General features: G+C 40.5%; 1 protein-coding gene across 1 annotated transcript in view; it reads left to right on the top strand.

Moving 5' to 3' along the window:
• LOC133544576 (proto-oncogene tyrosine-protein kinase Src-like) overlaps positions 1-20,000 on the top strand; it is a 74,459-nt gene that overhangs the window by 37,323 nt on the left and 17,136 nt on the right. Inside the window, 3 exon segments of the mRNA XM_061890060.1 lie at positions 5,104-5,203; positions 12,756-12,854; positions 12,959-13,062. Of these exon segments, the coding sequence (XP_061746044.1) occupies positions 5,104-5,203; positions 12,756-12,854; positions 12,959-13,062 (303 nt within the window).

Below are 20,000 nucleotides of genomic sequence, written 5' to 3' on the forward strand. Positions count from 1 at the left end.
CTTTACTGTGTGTGTGTGTGTGTGTGTGTGTGTGTGTGCGGGTTTGTAACACGTATTCCTAAAACAAAACAAACAAGGCATGCTAGGATTAGAACGTAAACCTCAGTGTTACAGACTTAATAAAAAGCTACACTGAATGCGACATTTTGAGTGTGGAATAAATCGTTTCTTTTTGCATTATTTCTTTCTAAAATTGTGTTGAAATGGTGTTCAAACATCTTCAAATCGGGTCCATTCCAAAGGAGAAACAGCAATTAAAATTTGGTAATATTTGACAATTAATATTTGAAAACATCTCACATTCTGTACAACTTGTTTGTACCAGCATCAGTCCTGAGACCGTGAGTTCCATCAACACCCACTCAAGTACTTTTCCCTACAAGCTGTGAATTCTCCCGGTGGAAAAAAAGGTTAAAAAAACTTTACTTGACATTAGGCCTTAATGTGTCTCGACTGGCCAGATGGTTGAACTAATGTAACTCCGTCCAGTGAGCAGGCACTCTGTTCATTCCTTTCTGCATCACCTCTTGTTGAGTTCAATAACATTAAAAGAACCAAAGTACACAGTCCTCAGTTCGACGGATTTGTCCTTCATCATGTATCTCCGGTCATCTGCAAATCTGCATGTCGATAGTTCTCATCAGGCTATGACAAATTGTTCAATCTAGATGTAGAACAGGCGCAAAATAGCTATGGATATCCGCCAAAGTACAATATCAAGTGCTACCTTGGACTTTCAATGTCACAGAGGTTCCTATAGAGCAGAGCTCTTCAATTAAATTGTTCTGGGCGGGCTATTTTTTTTTAGAAAGCCAGTGAGGAAAGTAGTGAGGCTGACTTATTTTCTCTCTATCCTTCTTATTTAATGAGAAAAATGGGATTTATAATATTGCAATTCTATGCATGTTCGCAATAACCAAACACCATAACCATATTTTGTATTCAATGTCAATGCAAGACCTGCTCGTCAAAGATCCTCTATTTGACAGGAGTATTTAAGGGCCTACTGCAAAACTACTAGTATTCTATAAGACAAAAGCAATCTTGCAGGTGACTTTTCAAATGATGCTACATATTAGCAGTAATGCTACTTTTTGTAGCAACGCTTGTGCCCCGCACTTGACAAATTACGGTTGTCTGTTCGACATATTCCCACTTGAAGCCAAACCACCGCCAGACGATGGACCCCCTGCTGTTTTTCTTGGGAATTAATTCTTCATGCGTTACTGGATTCGCACCTTCTTTCTCTCATATTACCACTCGCACGGCTCCGCTAGCATCACAGCTAACGTTACCCATGCTGCTAACTCTCTGATTCGCGAGGGCGTCTACCGTATTTTTCAGACTATAAGTCGCAGTTTTTTTCATAGTTTGGCCGGGGGTGCGACATATACTCCGGAGCGACTAATGTGTGAAATTATTAACACATTACCGTAAAAAACCAAATAATATTATTTATCTCATTCGCGGAAGAGACGAAGAAAATGTCAGCAATCGTCACATACACGTCAACCAATAAGAATTTGGCGGGGGAGGGTCATGGAAGAAGTGCATTGTGGGTCATGGAATGCTAACTGCTATATGCTACTGCATGTAGCATATAGCTGAGTTGTTTAGAAGCGACATTGAGGAAGAAGATTTCATGGGATTTATCGATTAGGAGTGACGGATTGTTTGGTAAACGTATAGCATGTTCTATATGTTATAGTTATTTGAATGACTCTTACCATAATATGTTAGGTTAACATAGCAGGCACCTTCTCAGTTGGTTATTTATGCCTCATATAACCTACACTTATTCAGCCTGTTGTTCACTATTCTTTATTTATTTTAAATTGCCTTTCAAATGTCTATTCTTGGTGTTGGATTTGATCAAATATATTTCTTCCCAAAATGCGACTTATACTCCAATGCGAAGTATATATATTTTTTTCCTTCTTTATTATGCATTTTCGGCCGGTGCGATGTATACTCCGGAGCGATTTATAATCCGAAAAATACGGTACGTATGTGACGTAAGTAAGAAGGAGAGACGACAGTTACGTCTCGCCTCGACTATTGTAACGTATTATTTTCGGGTCTCCCCGTGTCTAGCATTAAAAGATTACAGTTGGTACAAAATGCGGCTGCTAGACTTTTGACAAGAACAAGAAAGTTTAATCACATTACGCCTGTACTGGCTCACCTGCACTGGCTTCCTGTGCACTTAAGATGTGACTTTAAGGTTTTACTACTTACGTATAAAATACTACACGGTCTAGCTCCATCCTATCTTGCCGATTGTTTGTATCATATGTCCCGGCAAGAAATCTGCGTTCAAAGGACTCCGGCTTATTAGTGATTCCCAAAGCCCAAAAAAAGTCTGCGGGCTATAGAGCGTTTTCAGTTCGGGCTCCAGTACTCTGGAATGCCCTCCCGGTAACAGTTCGAGATGCCACCTTAGTAGAAGAATTTAAGTCTCACCTTAAAACTCATTTGTATACTCTAGCCTTTAAATAGACTCCCTTTTTAGACCAGTTGATCTGCCGTTTCTTTTCTTTTTCTCCTATGTCCCCCCCTCCCTTGTGGAGGGGGTCCGGTCCGATCCGGTGGCCATGTACTGCTTGCCTGTGTATCGGCTGGGGACATCTCTGCGCTGCTGATCCGCCTACGCTTGGGATGTTTTCCTGCTGGCTCCGCCGTGAACGGGATTCTCGCTGCTGTGTTGGATCCGCTTTGGACTGGACTCTCGCTACTGTGTTGGATCCATTATGGATTGAACTTTCACAGTATCATGTTAGACCCGCTCGACATCCATTGCTTTCGTCCTCTCCAAGGTTCTCATAGTCATCATTGTCACCGACGTCCCACTGGGTGTGAGTTTTCCTTGCCCTTATGTGGGCCTACCGAGGATGTGGTAGTGGTTTGTGTTGTGGTTTGTGCAGCCCTTTGAGACACTAGTGATTTAGGGCTATATAAGTAAACACTGATTGATTTATTGATTGATTGACAGATTGGGATTAACCTGTAGTGACTAGGGGGTAGCGGTGGGTGTATATTGTCGCATCCCAGAAGAGTTAGTGCTGCAAGGAGTTCTGGGTATTTGTTCTGTTGTGTTACGGTACGGATGTTCTACCAAAATGTGTTTGTCATTCTTGTTTGGTGTGGGTTCAGTGTGGCGCATATTTGTAACAGTGTTAAAGTTGTTTATACGGCCATCCTCTGTGTGACCTGTATGGCTGTTGACCAAGTATGAATTGCATTCACTTGCGTGTGTGAAAAGCCGTAGATATCATGTGATTGGGCCGGCATTTATTGGCGCTCTGTACTCTCAATACGTCCATGTACCACTCCGTACAGCGGCTTTTTAAAAAGTCATACATTTTACTTTTTGAAACCGATACCAATAATTTCCAACATTACATTTTAAAGCATTTATTGGCCGATAATATTTTGGCAGTCCGATATTATAGGACATCTCTAAAGAACATGTTTTTAGACAGTAGATCTTGTGAAGGAAAACATTTTATTTTAAGAGAGATTTATGAGACACAACATATCAAAATACGGGTAATTATAGTTGATAGTAAGTTTTTATTGCTCATTTCAAGATAACTTTTAAGTTTTTAAAGCTTTTCATGTCATTATTTCAAGAAATCTTACCAAGACAATTTTAAATTGTTCCTTTGACGGATTTTTTTTTTTTTGACCATCCCAAGCAAAAATAACTTTGAATATTTTTGTATGACTCCTTTTAGGAGCGATACTTTTTTCCAGTGTGGTATTGAAAATACAAAGGCTGAGGACGCTGATTCTTAGCAGGATATGATAACAGGAGCACTCTGCTCTGTTTAAGGGCCTACCGTAAAAATACTCGTCAAAGATCATTTCTATGACAAAATGTTCAAGTCCTGTGGGGAGTGCTCAGAGAGTATGGGGTATTGGACTGTCTTATTGTGGCGGTCCGCTCCCTGTATGATCAGTGCCAGAGCTTGGTCCGCATTGCCGGCAGTAAGTCGAACACATTTCCAGTGAGGGTTGGACTCCGCCAAGGCTGTCCTTTGTCACCGATTCTGTTCATAACTTTTATGGACAGAATTTCTAGGCGCAGTCAAGGCGTTGAGGGGATCCGGTTTGGTGACCGCAGGATTAGGTCTCTGCTTTTTGCAGATGATGTGGTCCTGATGGCTTCATCTGACCGGGATCTTCAGCTCTCACTGGATCGGTTTTGCAGCCGAGTGTGAAGCGACCGGAATGAGAATCAGCACCTCCAAGTCCGAGTCCATGGTTCTCGCCCGGAAAAGGGTGAAATGCCATCTCCGGGTTGGGGAGGAGACCCTGCCCCAAGTGGAGGAGTTCAAGTACCTAGGAGTCTTGTTCATGAGTGAGGGAAGAGTGGATCGTGAGATCGACAGGCGGATCGGTGCGGCGTCTTCAGTAATGCAGACGTTGTACCGATCCGTTGTGGTGAAGAAGGAGCTGAGCCGGAAGGCAAAGCTCTCAGTTTACCGGTCGATCTACGTTCCCATCCTCACCTATGGTCATGAGCTTTGGGTCATGACCGAAAGGATAAGATCACGGGTACAAGCGGCCGAAATAAGTTTCCTCCGCCGTGTGGTGGGGCTCTCCCTTAGAGATAGGGTGAGAAGCTCTGCCATCCGGGAGGAACTCAAAGTAAAGCCGCTGCTCCTTCACATCGAGAGGAGCCAGATGAGGTGGTTCGGGCATCTGGTCAGGATGCCACCCGAACGCCTCCCTAGGGAGGTGTTTAGGGCACGTCCAACCGGTAGGAGGCCACGGGGAAGACCCAGGACACGTTGGGATGTCTCCCGGCTGGCCTGGGAACGCCTCGGGATCCCCCGGGAAGAGCTAGACGAAGTGGCTGGGGAGAGGGAAGTCTGGGTTTCCCTGCTTAGGCTGTTGCCCCCGCGACCCGACCTCGGATAAGCGGAAGAAGATGGATGGATGGATGGAAAATTTTCAAACGTATTTTACAAAAATACGTTTGAAAATAAGTCATCCTAGGGCCAAAAGTTGAAAAGTTATAGGAGGAGGAACCGTTGTCTTTTTTTAAAGAATATCTTGTTTCCTAAATGCATTTTCTTGGCGTGTGGTTTCTTACAGGAGGTGTCACTACATTTGTGGCGCTGTATGACTATGAGTCACGCACCGCATCCGATCTGACCTTTCGGAAAGGCGACAGGCTGCAGATTGTCAACAACACGTAAGGAAGCCGACTTACGGTCGTAACAGATTTGTAGAGCGTATGTTTGGGTAAAGGCACGTCACAACAAGTGTTAGAACTTGGGAAAAGTATACAACTCATTGTCTTCACCTAGCATGGTGCTGTATTGTACCTCAATCTACAAGTGTAATAATACATCCCAGCTATTGACTGTTAACTGTTGATCGCCAAAATATTATAGCCACACCTCAGTGCGATGTGGTGTTGTTTATGAAAATGTTGTTCAAGTAATATCAGCGTCAATCAAAACTGAGTAGTGTTGTTTTTCTCACTGTAGCTTCTCGTTCTTTATCTGCAGTTTGGGACGACATACCGTATTTCCTTGAATATAGTATGCGCCTGCCTAGAATTATTGCCGGGTCAGACTCGTTTCGCAAAATGATTAGCGCATGCTTAGCATTACCGCCGGCTCAGGATTAACGCCGGGTCGAACTCGTTTCGCAAAATATTATTTTTATTAGCACATGTCTAGAATTTCCGCCGGGTCAAACTCGTTTCGCAAAATAGTTAGCATATGCCTAGAATTTCCGCCGGGTCAAACTCGTCACGTCACGAGTGACACTTCGGTATAGCTCGGTTGGTAGAGTGGCGGTGCCAGCAACCTGAGGGTTGCAGGTTCGATTCCCGCTTCCGCCATCCTAGTCACTGCTGTTGTGTCCTTGGGCAAGACACTTTACCCACCTGCTCCCAGTGCCACCCACACTGGTTTAAATGTAACTTAGATATTGGGTGTCACTATGTAAAGTGCTTTGAGTCACTAGAGAAAAGCGCTATATAAATATAATTCACTTCACTATAATTCACTTCACTTCCCCTGTCGTCATTTTCAAAATGGAGGAGGCTGATTTCAATAATTTGAAATCGCATAAAGGGAAGAAGATTAAGAGCTATTCAGTAGGATTTAAGGTCCAAGCTTAAAAGAACAGTAAGCAGCTATGTTTTATTAATATACCGTAGCTGCGTGTGTCAAATATGAGTCATTAAACGACTCCCGCCCCCTGGTGGTAGAGGGCGCTAGTGATCCTTCTTGCGACTACTCGGCTGCAGAAGAAGTGACAACAAGCATCAACAGAAAGCAGCGATCGTTAATTTTTTCCTCTCGCTTGCACTTTTAACATGGAGGATTACATATTTAAAATAAAACACTTTTATAAACCGGACTTTCAATCGAAGCAGGAGGTAATAAAGGAAGATCTCCATCGACAGAGAGAGACTTTTAAAACTGAAGAAAGATAAGGAAGACTTCTATAAACAAGTTATCGATGCTTTTGATCAGAAGGAGCTGCGCATGGACTTCATTTATAAGTAAAGGTAAGACCATAATAACGTTTTTTTTATTTATTTATGTGCTTTTCATAATGGTATCCTTACATCACACTCAAATTTATAAGCGCAGGCCTAAATTTAAACGCCGGAGTCAGAAGAGGTTTTAAATTAATTAGCGCCCCGGCGGCAATTCAAGGAAATACGGTAATAGGGTTCGTCAACCTAAAAATAAGCCATTCTTTTCTTACAATATGGGGAGCATATTAATGAAAGTGCTCAAATTCTATACAGACTAGGTCTTTCATGGAGTACAAACACACTACGAGGCTTCCTGTGTCTTCTGTGCTAGAAGTGATGTAATGATTATATATATCAGCTCGACTGTGTTGTCCCGCCGCGTGTTCTCCGCCTCCGCTGTCTTGTCTGTGCCGCTCGCCTTGCTGTGTTTTGATGTGTCTGCTGTGTCTGTTATCTCTTTCTCTCTTCCTCTCTCTCACGCCTCATGGTCTCTCCTAGGAAAAAGTACAGCTTCAGGTCAGTATTTATTCCTGCAATCCACAGAAAATCCTATGCAACCTCTTTTTTTTTTTCTATTACACTGTGCTGATCCACACTGCAGTCCATGTATTAAATATACATGAGATGACTCTATTCAAGGGGTGTCCAAACTTTTTCCAACGCACTAAAAAAATGAAAGCATGCTGGTGCCATTTTGATAGGAAATTCTCATTTTCAAAACTATTAGGGCTCCCCTAATTTTGGGAAATGTTAAAGTTCCCGGGACCCAAAAGTGTCTTGGTTATCTGTCATCTTAGTGTTTAAAATAAGACATATTTAAAAAAAAACAAAAAAACTTTAACGGATATATTTGAAGTTGATCTATAGATATTTAAATATACATTTTTTCCATCCATCCATTTACTACCGCTTATTCCCTTTTGGGGTCGCGGGGGGCGCTGGCGCCTGTCTCAGCTACAATCGGGCGGAAGGCGGGGTACACCCTGGACAAGTCGCCACCTCATCGCAGGGCCAACACAGATAGACAGACAACATTCACACTTATACATTTTTTTATGCCCATTTTATTTATTTTTTTAAACATGTTTATTATGTAATTTTTAGTGCAATATCTAATGTGAAGTAATTGGAGACCATCCATCCATCCATTTTCTACCGCTTATTCCCTTTTTTGAGGTCGCGGGGGGCGCTGGCGCCTATCTCAGCTACAATCGGGCGGAAGGCGGGGTACACCCTGGACAAGTCGCCACCTCATCGCAGGGCCAACACAGATAGACAGACAACATTCACACTTATACATTTTTTATGCCCATTTTATTTATTTTTTCAAACATGTTTATTATGTAATTTTTAGTGCAATATTTAATGTGAAGTAATTGGAGACCATCCATCCATCCATTTCTACCGCTTATTCCCTTTTTTGGGGTCGCGGGGGGTGCTGGCGCCTATCTCAGCTACAATCGGGCGGAAAGCGGGGTACACCCTGGACAAGTCGCCACCTCATCGCAGGGCCAACACAGATAGACAGACAACATTCACACTTATACATTTTTTATGCCCATTTAATTTATTTTTTTTAACATGTTTATTATGTAATTTTTAGTACAATATTTAATGTGAAGTAATTGGAGACCATCCATCCATCCATTTTCTACCGCTTATTCCCTTTTTTGGGGTCACGGGGGGCGCTGGCGCCTATCTCAGCTACAATCGGGCGGAAGGCGGGGTACACCCTGGACAAGTCGCCACCTCATCGCAGGGCCAACACAGATAGACAGACAACATTCACACTTATACATTTTTTATGCCCATTTTATTTATTTTTTTAAACATGTTTATTATGTAATTTTTAGTACAATATTTAATGTGAAGTAATTGGAGACCTAAATATGTAAATAATTCAGATCAACATTAAATCAATCAATCAACCAATGTTTATTTATATAGCCCTAAATCTCCAGTGTCTCAAAGGGCTGCACAAGCCACAACAACATCCTCGGTTCAAATCCCTCATCAGGACAAGGAAAAACTCAACCCAATGGGACAATGAGAAACCTTGGAGAGGACCGCAGTTGTGGGGACCCCGACCTAGGGCGACCGGTGCAATGGACGTCGAGTGGATCTAGCATAATATTGTGAGAGTCCAGTCCATAGTGGATCTATCATAATAGTGAGAGTCCAGTCCATAGTGGATCTAACATAATAGTGAGAGTCCAGTCGATAGTGGATCTAACATGATAGTGAGAGTCCAGTCCATAGTGGATCTAACATAATAGTGAGAGTCCAGTCCATAGTGGATCTAACATGATAGTGAGAGTCCAGTCCATAGTGGATCTATCATAATAGTGAGAGTCCAGTCCTTAGTGGATCTAACATGATAGTGAGAGTCCAGTCCATAGTGGATCTATCATGATAGTGAGAGTCCAGTCCATAGTGGATCTATCATAATAGTGAGAGTCCAGTCCATAGTGGATCTAACATTATAGTGAGAGTCCAGTCCATAGTGAGAGTCCAGTCCATAGTGGATTTATCATAATAGTGAGAGTCCAGTCCATAGTGGATCTAACATGATAGTGAGAGTCCAGTTTACTATAGTGGATCTATCATAATAGTGAGAGTCCAGTCCATAGTGGATCTAACATGATAGTGAGAGTCCAGTCCATAGTGGATCTAACATGATAGTGAGAGTCCAGTCTACTATAGTGGATCTATCATAATAGTGAGAGTCCAGTCCATGGTGGGGCCAGCAGGAGACCATCCCGAGCGGAGACAGCTCCGCAGCGCAGAGATGTCCCCAACCGATGCACAGGCGAGCGGTCCACCCCGGGTCCTGATTTTCTAGAGCCAGCACTTCATCCGTGGCCACCGAACCTGTGCCCCCCCCCCTCCACGAGGGAGAGGGGGGCAGAGCAGAAAAGAAACGGCAGATCAACTGGTCTAAAAGGGAGGTCTATTTAAAGGCTAGAGTATACAAATGAGTTTTAAGATGGGACTTAAATGCTTCTACTGAGGTAGCATCTCCAACTGTTACCGGGAGGGCATTCCAGAGTACTGGAGCCCCAATAAAAAACGCTCTATAGCCCGCAGACTTTTTTTGGGCTCTAGGAATGACTAATAAGCCGGAGTTATTTGAACACATTTTTTGCCGGGACATATGGTACAATACAATCAGCAAGATAGGCTGGAGCTAGACCGTGTAGTATTTTATACGTAAGTAGTAAAACCTTAAAGTCACATCTTAAGTGCACAGGAAGCCAGTGCAGGTGAGCCAGTACAGGCGTAATGTGATCAAACTTTCTTGTTCTTGTCAAAAGTCTAGCAGCCGCATTTTGTACCAACTGTAATCTTTTAATGCTAGACATGGGGAGACCCGAAAATAATATGTTACAGTAATCAAAACATTGCTTTTGATTCATTATTATTTTTTTAAACAATTATAGTTAAAAAAATATATATCTGGTTTCCAAAAGCCCTTCACTCATAAGAAGGGCTGCGAATCTTGTCCCACGATTCGATTCAATATCGATTCTTGGGGTCGCGATTCGATAATAAATCAATTTTTTCGATTCAACGCGATTCTCGATTCAAAAACGATATTTTTCCGATTCTGTATTCATTCAATACATAACATTTCAGCAGGATCTACCCCAGTCTGCTGACATGCAAGCAGAGTAGTAGATTTTTTTTTTAAAAGCTTTTATAATTGTAAAGGACAATGTTTTATCAACTGATTGCAATAATGTAAATTTGTTTTAACTATAAAACGAACCAAAAATATGACTTATTTTATCTTTGTGAAAACATTGGACACAGTGTGTTGTCAAGCTTATGAGATGCGATGCAAGTGTAAGCCACTGTGACACTATTGTTCTTTTTTATTATTTTTATAAATGTCTAATGATAATGTCAATGAGGGATTTTTAATCACTGCTATGCTGAAATTATAACTAATATTGATACTGTTGTTGATAATATCCATTTTTGTTTCACTACTTTTGGTTTTGTTCTGTGTCGTGTTTGTGTCTCCTCTCAATTGCTCTGTTTATTGCAGTTCTGAGTGTTGCTGGGTCAGGTTTGGTTTTGGAATTGGATTGCATTGTAATGGTATTGCTGTGTATTGTTTTGTTGGATTGATTAAAAAAAAAAAAAAAATCTATTTTTTTTTATTTTTAATCTATTCTGAATCGCACAACGTGAGAATCGCGATTCAAATTCGAATCGATTTTTTCCCACACCCCTACTCACAAGTGTTAAAAATATATCAATGTATATTATTTTTACTTTGAACGCTTGAATCTCTAGATCAACTTCAGATCTATTAGTCGATTATACGTTTTTATTATTTTATTATAACAATGACCGTTAAAAAAAAAACATCAGCCTAAAAATATTGGGGATTCAAAAGGCCACAACTGATAAAGGTGTTAAAAATAAGTCATATCAATATTTTTTTTTTCTTTGAACTTTGAATCTCTATATCAACTTCAGATCTATCCGTCGATTATACATTTTTTTAATCTTTGGAGCAATGTCAGTTTTGTTATTAGTGTCATTATTGCAACATTTTTTTACATTACATTACATCTGTTTGCTCTTTATTTCCAATTTTAATCTTTCTTTTGTAATAGTATTTTTATAATGGGCCGCGAGCCGTTAAAATGTTAGCTGCGGGCTGCAAATGGCCACCAACCCGCACTTTGGACATGCCAGCTCTATTCTATTGCCCGATTATACCTTTTTATTATGTTTTGAACAATGACAGTTAAAAAAAAACAAAAACATCAGCCTAAAAATCTTGGGGATTCAGAAGGCCTTCACTCATAAAAGTGTTAGAAATAAGTCAGATATCAATATTTATTATTTTTTCTTTGAACATTTGATTCTCTATATCAACTTCAGATCTATTAGTCGATTTTTTTTTTTAACAATGACAGTTAAAAAAACCCCATCAGACTACAATTCTTGTGGTTTCAAAAGTCCACAACTCATAAATGTGTTAAAAATAAGTCATATCAATATTATTTTTTTCTTTGAACTTTGAATCAACTTCAGATCTATCCGTCGATTATACATTTTTTTAATCTTTGGAGCAATGTCAGTTTTGTTATTAGTGTCATTATTGCAACATTTTTTTTCATTTCTTTACATCTGTTTGCTCTTTATTTCCAATTTTAATCTTTCTTTTGTAATAGTATTTTTATAATGGGCCGCGAGCCGTTAAAATGTTAGCTGCGGGCTGCAAATGGCCACCAACCCGCACTTTGGACATGCCAGCTCTATTCTATTGCCCGATTATACCTTTTTATTATGTTTTGAACAATGACAGTTAAAAAAAAAAAAATCAGCCTAAAAATCTTGGGGATTCAAAAGGCCTTCACTCATAAAAGTGTTAAAAATAAGTCAGATATCAATATATATATTTTTTACTTTAAATGTTTGATTCTCTATATCAACTTCAGATCTATTAGTCGATTATTTTTTCAACAATGACAGTTAAAAAAATACCCATCAGACTACAAATCCTGTGGTTTCAAAAGGCCACAACTCATAAAGGTGTTAAAAATAAGTCATATAAATATTTGTATTTTTTTTGAACGTTTGAATCTCTATATCAACTTTAGATCTATCCGTCGATTATAACTTTTTTTAATCTTTGGAGCAATGTCAGTTTTGTTATTAGTGTCATTATTGCAACATTTTTTTTCATTTTCATTTTTATTTCCAATTTTAATCTTTCTTTTGTAATAGTATTTTTATAATGGGCTGCAAACCGTTACAAAATTAGCTGTGGGCTGCAAATGGCCACCAACCCGCACTTTGGACATGCCATCTCTATTCAATTGCCCGCTATCAAAACTAGTTCAGTCTGCATACAACAGCGCCTCTGCTGGTCATAGCCAAATAGTGCACTCCATTTTGACAATAGACACAATTCTAATGTGATGTGGCTCAGCAAGTGTGAAGCTTCAGAGCTCCACTTCCCTTATTTCACAAACACATTTTCCTGCTAAAATGAGTCAAGGTGTCAAGTCTTGTACTGAACGGGATCTTGCTGTGTAAGGAAAACCCCCCACTGTCGCGAACTCCTGATGCCTTGCATGTCTGCAGCTGACATTGTCACCAAGGTTTTCCCCACATTATTACCATGGCGACTCATCACATCTATTGAGCAAAAACATCACAAACTTACTGTTCCTAATCGTTTTTCTTTATTTTTTGAACATTCTATGGCTTGTTGCCATGACAGAGAAGGAGACTGGTGGCTCGCTCGCTCCCTGACGACCGGAGAGAGCGGTTACATCCCCAGCAACTACGTGGCGCCGTCGGACTCCATCCAAGCCGAAGAGTACGTTCTCTTCCACTACTGTATCATAGTTTACATACACAGGTGTGCTGTTACTACTACCAATGCAGCATCTTGGAAACTGATCCCTGTGGTCCACATGGCAGGTGGTACTTTGGCAAGATCACAAGGCGGGACTCGGAAAGGATCCTTCTGAATTTGCAGAACAGACGAGGGACTTTCTTGGTGCGGGAGAGCGAGACTACGAAAGGTGAGACATCAACCGTGCACACGGAGGTGGGTAGAGTAGCCAGAAATTGTACTCAAGTAAGAGTACTGTTACTTTAGAGATGTATTACTCAAGTAAAAGTAAGGAGTAGTCACCCAAATATTTACTTGAGTAAAAGTAAAAAGTATGTTGTGAAAAAACTACTCAAGTACTGAGTAACTGATGAGTAACCTGTTCGTTTAATGATTACGGCAACAGATAATGCACAAAAACATAAAAATAGCAATGAGCAAATTCATAGCCAGGAATATCTCTTAAGCAACTACAACAATAAGATATATTAAATAATAGTACATTAAAATAAAAAAATTAAGGCAAATTGAGCCACAATAACTTAACAGCACCATAGGCTATGTAGGCATTTATTGATTGATTGATTGATTGATTGATTGATTGATTGATTGATTGATTGAAACTTGTATTAGTAGATTGCACAGTACAGTACATATTCCCTACAATTGATCACTAAATGGTAACACCCCAATAAGTTTTTCAACGTTAATCAATTACTTAGTAAATGATCAAGTCATGTTGAAATGTTAAAGGTGTTTTAATGAATATACATGCATGTTTAACACATAGATTCCTATCTTTCATGAAGACAAGAATATAAGTTGGTGTATTACCTGATTCTGATTACTTGCATTGATTGGAATCAGACAGTATAGTGCTGATAATGTCCACATGTTCAAATGGCGGAGAAAAAAAGGTCCTCTTTTCTGTCTAATACCACATGAAAGTCGTTGGTTTTTGGCATCTTATTTGTCCAGCTTCCATATTCGTTTTTATACACTTTACAAGAAATACATTGGCGGCAAACTCCGTAGCTTGTTCGCTTGTCAGTGCTGGCTTTCGGAGACTCTTATTTTGTTAGCGCAGGCGCGATGGAGCGGCGCTTTTATTGTGAAGACAGGAACTGTGCGATCAGTCTTTAGGCTTTTGACGGGAAGTACGGTTGAAATAAAAAGTGTCTTTTTTCCTTTACACTTTTGATTGATTGATTGAAACTTTTATTAGTAGATTGCACAGTACAGTACATATTCCGCACAATTGACCACTAAATGGTAACACCCCAATAAGTTTTTCTACTTTTTTAGGTCAGATTCGACGTGTGACGGTCACGTGACCGCCTGGTTTTGTTTGATTGGTCCAACGTCACCAGTGACTGCATTTGATTGGTGAAACGCAGGCATGCGTAGTTCCTACTTTGAATGCGTGTCTGACAAAATCAAAACAAACAGAACGTGCATTAACAGATCGATTAAAAAAACAAAAGCGAGTAGCGAGCTGAATGTAGATAAATGGAACAGAGTAAAAGTAGCGTTTCTTCTTTATAAATATACTCAAGTAAAAGTAAAAGTATGTTGCATAAAAACTACTTTTAGAAGTACAATTTATCCCAAAAGTTACTCAAGTAGATGTAACGGAGTAAATGTAGTGCGTTACTACCCACCTCTGCGTGCACATAACATATTTTCCGGACTATAGAGCACGTTGGTATATAAGATAGATAGATAGATAGTACTTTATTTATTCCGTCAGGAGAGTTCCTTCAGGAAAATTAAAATTTTCAGCACAATCCCATTCAAGATCAGACAAACATTACAGGGAGACAGAACAGGATCGCTGATGGGTCTGCCGGCTTCCAGCGCCCCTTACAAAAATGATGAGATACAGGTAAACGGGGGGGGGGGGATAGAAGATTAAAATAAGATTAAAGATTAAATAAGATTAAAATAAAATAAATACATCGGTCTTAGCCTGGGCCCTGGAGAGGGGGTGCAGACTGAGGCAAAGGGAAAAAAAACAACTCATAGCCATAGAACACATCCCTCTTATATGTGTGTAAGAGGGAAACATCAAAGAACACAGAGGACATTAAAGACATTAAAGCAGCTGATGCAACAAGACACTTCTACATACAGCTATGAATAAAAAAGTAAAAGAAACATGTCCACTGTGGTGGCCTCTGTGGTGTTCCACGCCATTGTCCACTGGAGTGGAGGGAGCATGGCCAGAGACAGGAGCAGACCCAACAAAGCAACCAAGACAGCCGACTCCACTCTCGGCCAGTGTGGCCACACCCACCAATTTTTTTTAGAAAGTAAAGTAAAGTACCAATGATTGTCACACACACACAATAGATGTGGCGGAATTATTTTCTGCATTTGACCCATCACCATTGATCACCCCCTGGGAGGTGAAGGGAGCAGTGAGCAGCAGCGGTGGCCGCGCTTGGGAATCATTTTTGGTGATTCAACCCCAAATTCCAACCCTTCATGCTGAATGTCAAGCAGGGATGTAATGGGTCCCATTTTCATAGTCTTTTGTGTGACTCGGCCGGGGTTTGAACTCAGGACCTACTGATCTCAGAGCGGATACGCTTACCACAAGGCCACTGAGCAGGCTAAATTTTAGAAGAAAAAAATAATTTTCCATATAGATGGTTAGTACTTTATTGATTCCTTCAGGAGAGTTCCCAGCAAAATTAAAATATACAGTGGGTACGAAAAGCATTCAGGCGGCTTAAAGGCCTACTGAAAAGACATTTTCTTATTTAAACAGGAATAGCAGGTCCATTCTATGTGTCATACTTGATCATTTCATAGGGCGGTTTAGCTCGGTTGGTAAAGCGGCCGTGCCAGCAACTTGAGGGTTGCAGGTTCAATTCCTGCTTCCGCCATCCTAGTCATTGCCGTTGTGTCCTTGGGCAAGACACTTTACCCACCTGCTCCCAGTGCCACCCACACTGGTTTGAATGTAACTTAGATATTGGGTTTCACTATGTAAAGCGCTTTGAGTCACTAGAGAAAAAGCGCTATACAAATATAATTCACTTCACATTTCGCGATATTGCCATATTTTTGCTGAAAGGATTTAGTAGAGAACATCGGCGATAAAGTTCGCAACTTTTGGTGCTGATAAAAAAAGCCTTGCCTGTACCGGAAGTAGCAGACGATGTGCGTGTGACGTCACAGGTTGTGGAGCTCCTCACATCTGAACATTATTTACAATCATGGCCACCAGCAGCGAGAGCGATTCGGACCGAGAAAGCGACGATTTCCCCATTCATTTGAGCGAGGATGAAAGATTCGTGGATGAGGAAAGTGAGAGTGAAAGACTAGAAAAAAAATATATATGTTATTAGACAAATTTACTAGGATAATTCTGGAAAATCCCTTATTTGCTTATTGTGTTACTAGTGTTTTAGTGAGATTATATGGTCGTACCTGTACAACCTGAAGGTCGGCCCCGCACCTTTCTTCAGCACCAGTCGTTGTGTGGTGGCGATGCCCATCTCTGCCCTTCGCAATGGACCTTCTTCGAAACACAATCTTTTGAAATGATCGCTGCATAATACACTGTACTTTGTGTGTGTGGTCCAATCCAACCGTGTTCGCTTGACCGCTCTGTTCCATAATAAAGCTTCACCGTCATCTTTCGGGAATGTAAACAATGGAACACCGGCTATGTTTGTGTTGCTAATGGCGGCCGCAGTACACTGTTTCCCCACCTACAGCTTTCTTCTTTGACGTCTCCATTATTCATTGAACAAATTGCAAAAGATTCAGCAACACAGAAGTCCATAATACTGTGGAATTATGCGATGAAAACAGACGACTTATAGCTGGAACGGTGCTGGAACAAAATGTTCTCTACATTGCGTGACGTCATCATACCGCGACGTTTTAGCATGATAATTCCGCGGGAAATTTAAAATTGCAATTTATTAAACTAAACCGGCCGTATTGGCATGTGCTGCAACTATCAGACTGCGTGGTCGCTAGTAGTGGCTTTCAGTAGGCCTTTAACATTTTCTTTACATTACATTTTTACAAATTAATTCACACTTTGTCTCATTGCAGCCATTTGCTAAATTCAAAAAAGTTCATTTTATTTCTCATTAATGTACACTCAGCACCCTATCCTGACAGAAAAAAACAGAAATTTAGAAATTTTAGGCAACCTATTAAAAATAAAACAACTCAAAAATCACAATGTAGTGTTAAGTATTCAGACCCTTGGCAACAATATTCATTATTTTCCATTTTTTACATGGAAAATTATATCCATGAACATTATCTGGCATAATCTATGCCAAAAGTATAAAGATAAATGTATTATCACCTTCTTATTTTACTACACAATTGCCTATGTGTTTGATTTTCGTACATACAGACTGATGGATAAGTCATAAGTCAAGGTGACAAGCAGATGTTTAAGTAATTATTTAGACTTTTACAAACAAATTTTAAATGTTCTCCCCGTGAATGCGTGGGTTCCCTCCGGGTACTCCGGCTTCCTCCCACCACCAAAGACATGCACCTGGCGATAGGTTGATTGGCAACACTAAATTGGCCCTAGTGTGTGAATGTGAGTGTGAATGTTGTCTGTCTATCTGTGTTGGCCCTGCGATGAGGTGGCGACTTGTCCAGGGTGTACCCCGCCTTCCGCCCGATTGTAACTGAGATAGGCGCCAGCCACCCCCCCCCCCCCCCCCCACACAACCCAAAAAAAAGGGAATAAGCGGTAGAAAATGGATGGATGGATATATAATATTTAGGGGTGCTCAAAAAATCTAAATTGCGATTTGTATTTATTTCATCATAAATCAATTCGTATTTTTCAAAAATCGATTAATATTAGTAGTTATATTAGTAGTTATTAATAGCGCATACATAGTCACACATGAGGTTGTGTAGCCTGGAACCTGTTTTGAAAATGTTTTATTATAACGATTTATTTGATTCACATAACAAATCGCGAGGTGCCTAAATATTCCCACCTCTAATATCAGAACTGCATAATATTTGTTGCACAAGCAAATTATATTAAAAATAAAAACATATGCAATTTCATGCACCATATAATTTATTTTTGTCCTTATGGAAACAATTAATAATTTAGTAAGAAAACTGAAAGGAACCCACTACTAGCGACCACACAGTCTGATAGTTTATATATCAATGATGAAATATTAACATTGCAACACATGCCAATGCGGCCTTTGTAGTTTACTAAATTGCAATTTTAAATTTCCCGCGAAGTGTCGTGTTGAAAACGTCGTGGTATGATGACGCGTGCGTTTGACGTCTCGGGTTGTAGCGGACATTATTTTCCTGCCCGATCCCAGCTATAAGTAGTCTGCTTTAATCGCATAATTACACAGTATTCTGGACATCTGTGTTGCTGAATCTTTTGCAATTTGTTCAATTAATAATGGAGAAGTCAAAGTAGAAAGATGGAGGTGGGAAGCTTTTAGCCTTTAGCCACACAAACAGCCGGTGTTTCCTTATTTAAAATCCCCGAAGTTGAAGCTTTACTATGGAACAGAGCGGTTAAGCCAACATGGATCCCGACCACATGTCAACCGGCAGTTTTCGGTGAGAAAATTGTGGTAATAAGTCTGCTCTTACACACACATTCACACACTGACGACGGGAGCTGCCATGCAAGGGCCCATCAGGAGCAAGGGTGAAGTGTCTTGCCCAAGGACACAACGGATGTGACTAGGATGGTAGAAGGTGGGGATTGAACCAGTAACCCTCAGATTGCTGGCACAGCCACTCTACCAACTTTGCCACGCCGTCCCCATTCTAAAACCTTAATTCTAGCCCGATTTAGCCAATTTTGACGTGTGTTTGGGGTCATTGTCCTGTTGGAACACCCAACTGCGCCCAAGACCCAACCTCCGGGCTGATGAGTTTAGGTTGTCCTGAAGAATTTGCAGGTAATCCACCTTTTACATTGTCCCATTTACTCTCTGTAAATCCCCAGTTCTATAAGCAGAACCCTCAAATCTAGACTCCAAACATCCCAGAATAAGCTAGTCCGGTTACTTTTAGACCTCCACCCCAGATCACACCTCAATCCAACCCACTTCTCCAAAGTGGGCTGGCTCAGGGTGGAGGACAGAGTAAAACATCTTGCACTGAGCCTGGTCTATAAAATCCACTACACCTCCTTGATACCGAAGTACATGTCAAACTACTTCCTTAACGTAAATGACCGCCATAACCACAACACCAGGGGGAGCCCCACAAACCCCGTTAAACCCAGATTCCAATCTAACAAAGGTCTTAACTCATTCTCTTTCTATGCCACATCAATGTGGAATGCACTCCCAACAGGTGTAAAATTAAGTGCATCTCTATCCTCCTTCAAAACCGCTCTAAAACAACACCTCCAGGCAACTTCAACACTTTACTAATACCCTCCTCCATTCACATCCCATCTCCCCGGATTATAAACAACTCAAATGTACTTCTAATGTATATACTTGTTCTTATGCTATCTGAACTCACTATGTTCTCTGCTGGCTGTACATATCCTACTAAATAAGACCTACACTGTTTCAATCTCCACATTTCTCTGTTGATGCAATTGTTGATGACTGAAGTTCTGATATCAACCACCTCCCGGATTGTAAATAATGTAAATAATTCAATGTACATACTATGATGAGTAACTTGTGTGATGACTGTATTATGTTGATAGTATATATTTGTACCATGAATTGATTAACGTGGACCCCGACTTAAACAAGTTGAAAAACTTATTCGGGTGTTACCATTTAGTGGTCAATTGTACGGAATATGTACTGAACTGTGCAATCTACTAATAAAAGTATCAATCAATCAATCAATCAAAGAAAAACAGGCCCCAGAGCATAATAGTACCACCACCATGCTTGACGGTAGGGATGGTGTTCCTGGGATTAAAGGCCTCCCCTTTTCTCCTCCAAACATATTGCTGGGTATTGTGGCCAAACAGTTCAATTTTTGTTTCATCTGACCACAAAACTGTCCTCCAGAAGGTCTTATCTTTGTTCATACAATATCGGGTCGTACAATATGAGGAAGTAAACAAGCTACATGTAGTAAAATATGCATCTCGGTGGTTCACGGGAATGTACAATT

This window comes from Nerophis ophidion, linkage group LG02 (assembly GCF_033978795.1).
Source record: "Nerophis ophidion isolate RoL-2023_Sa linkage group LG02, RoL_Noph_v1.0, whole genome shotgun sequence".
Classification (NCBI taxonomy): domain Eukaryota; kingdom Metazoa; phylum Chordata; class Actinopteri; order Syngnathiformes; family Syngnathidae; genus Nerophis; species Nerophis ophidion.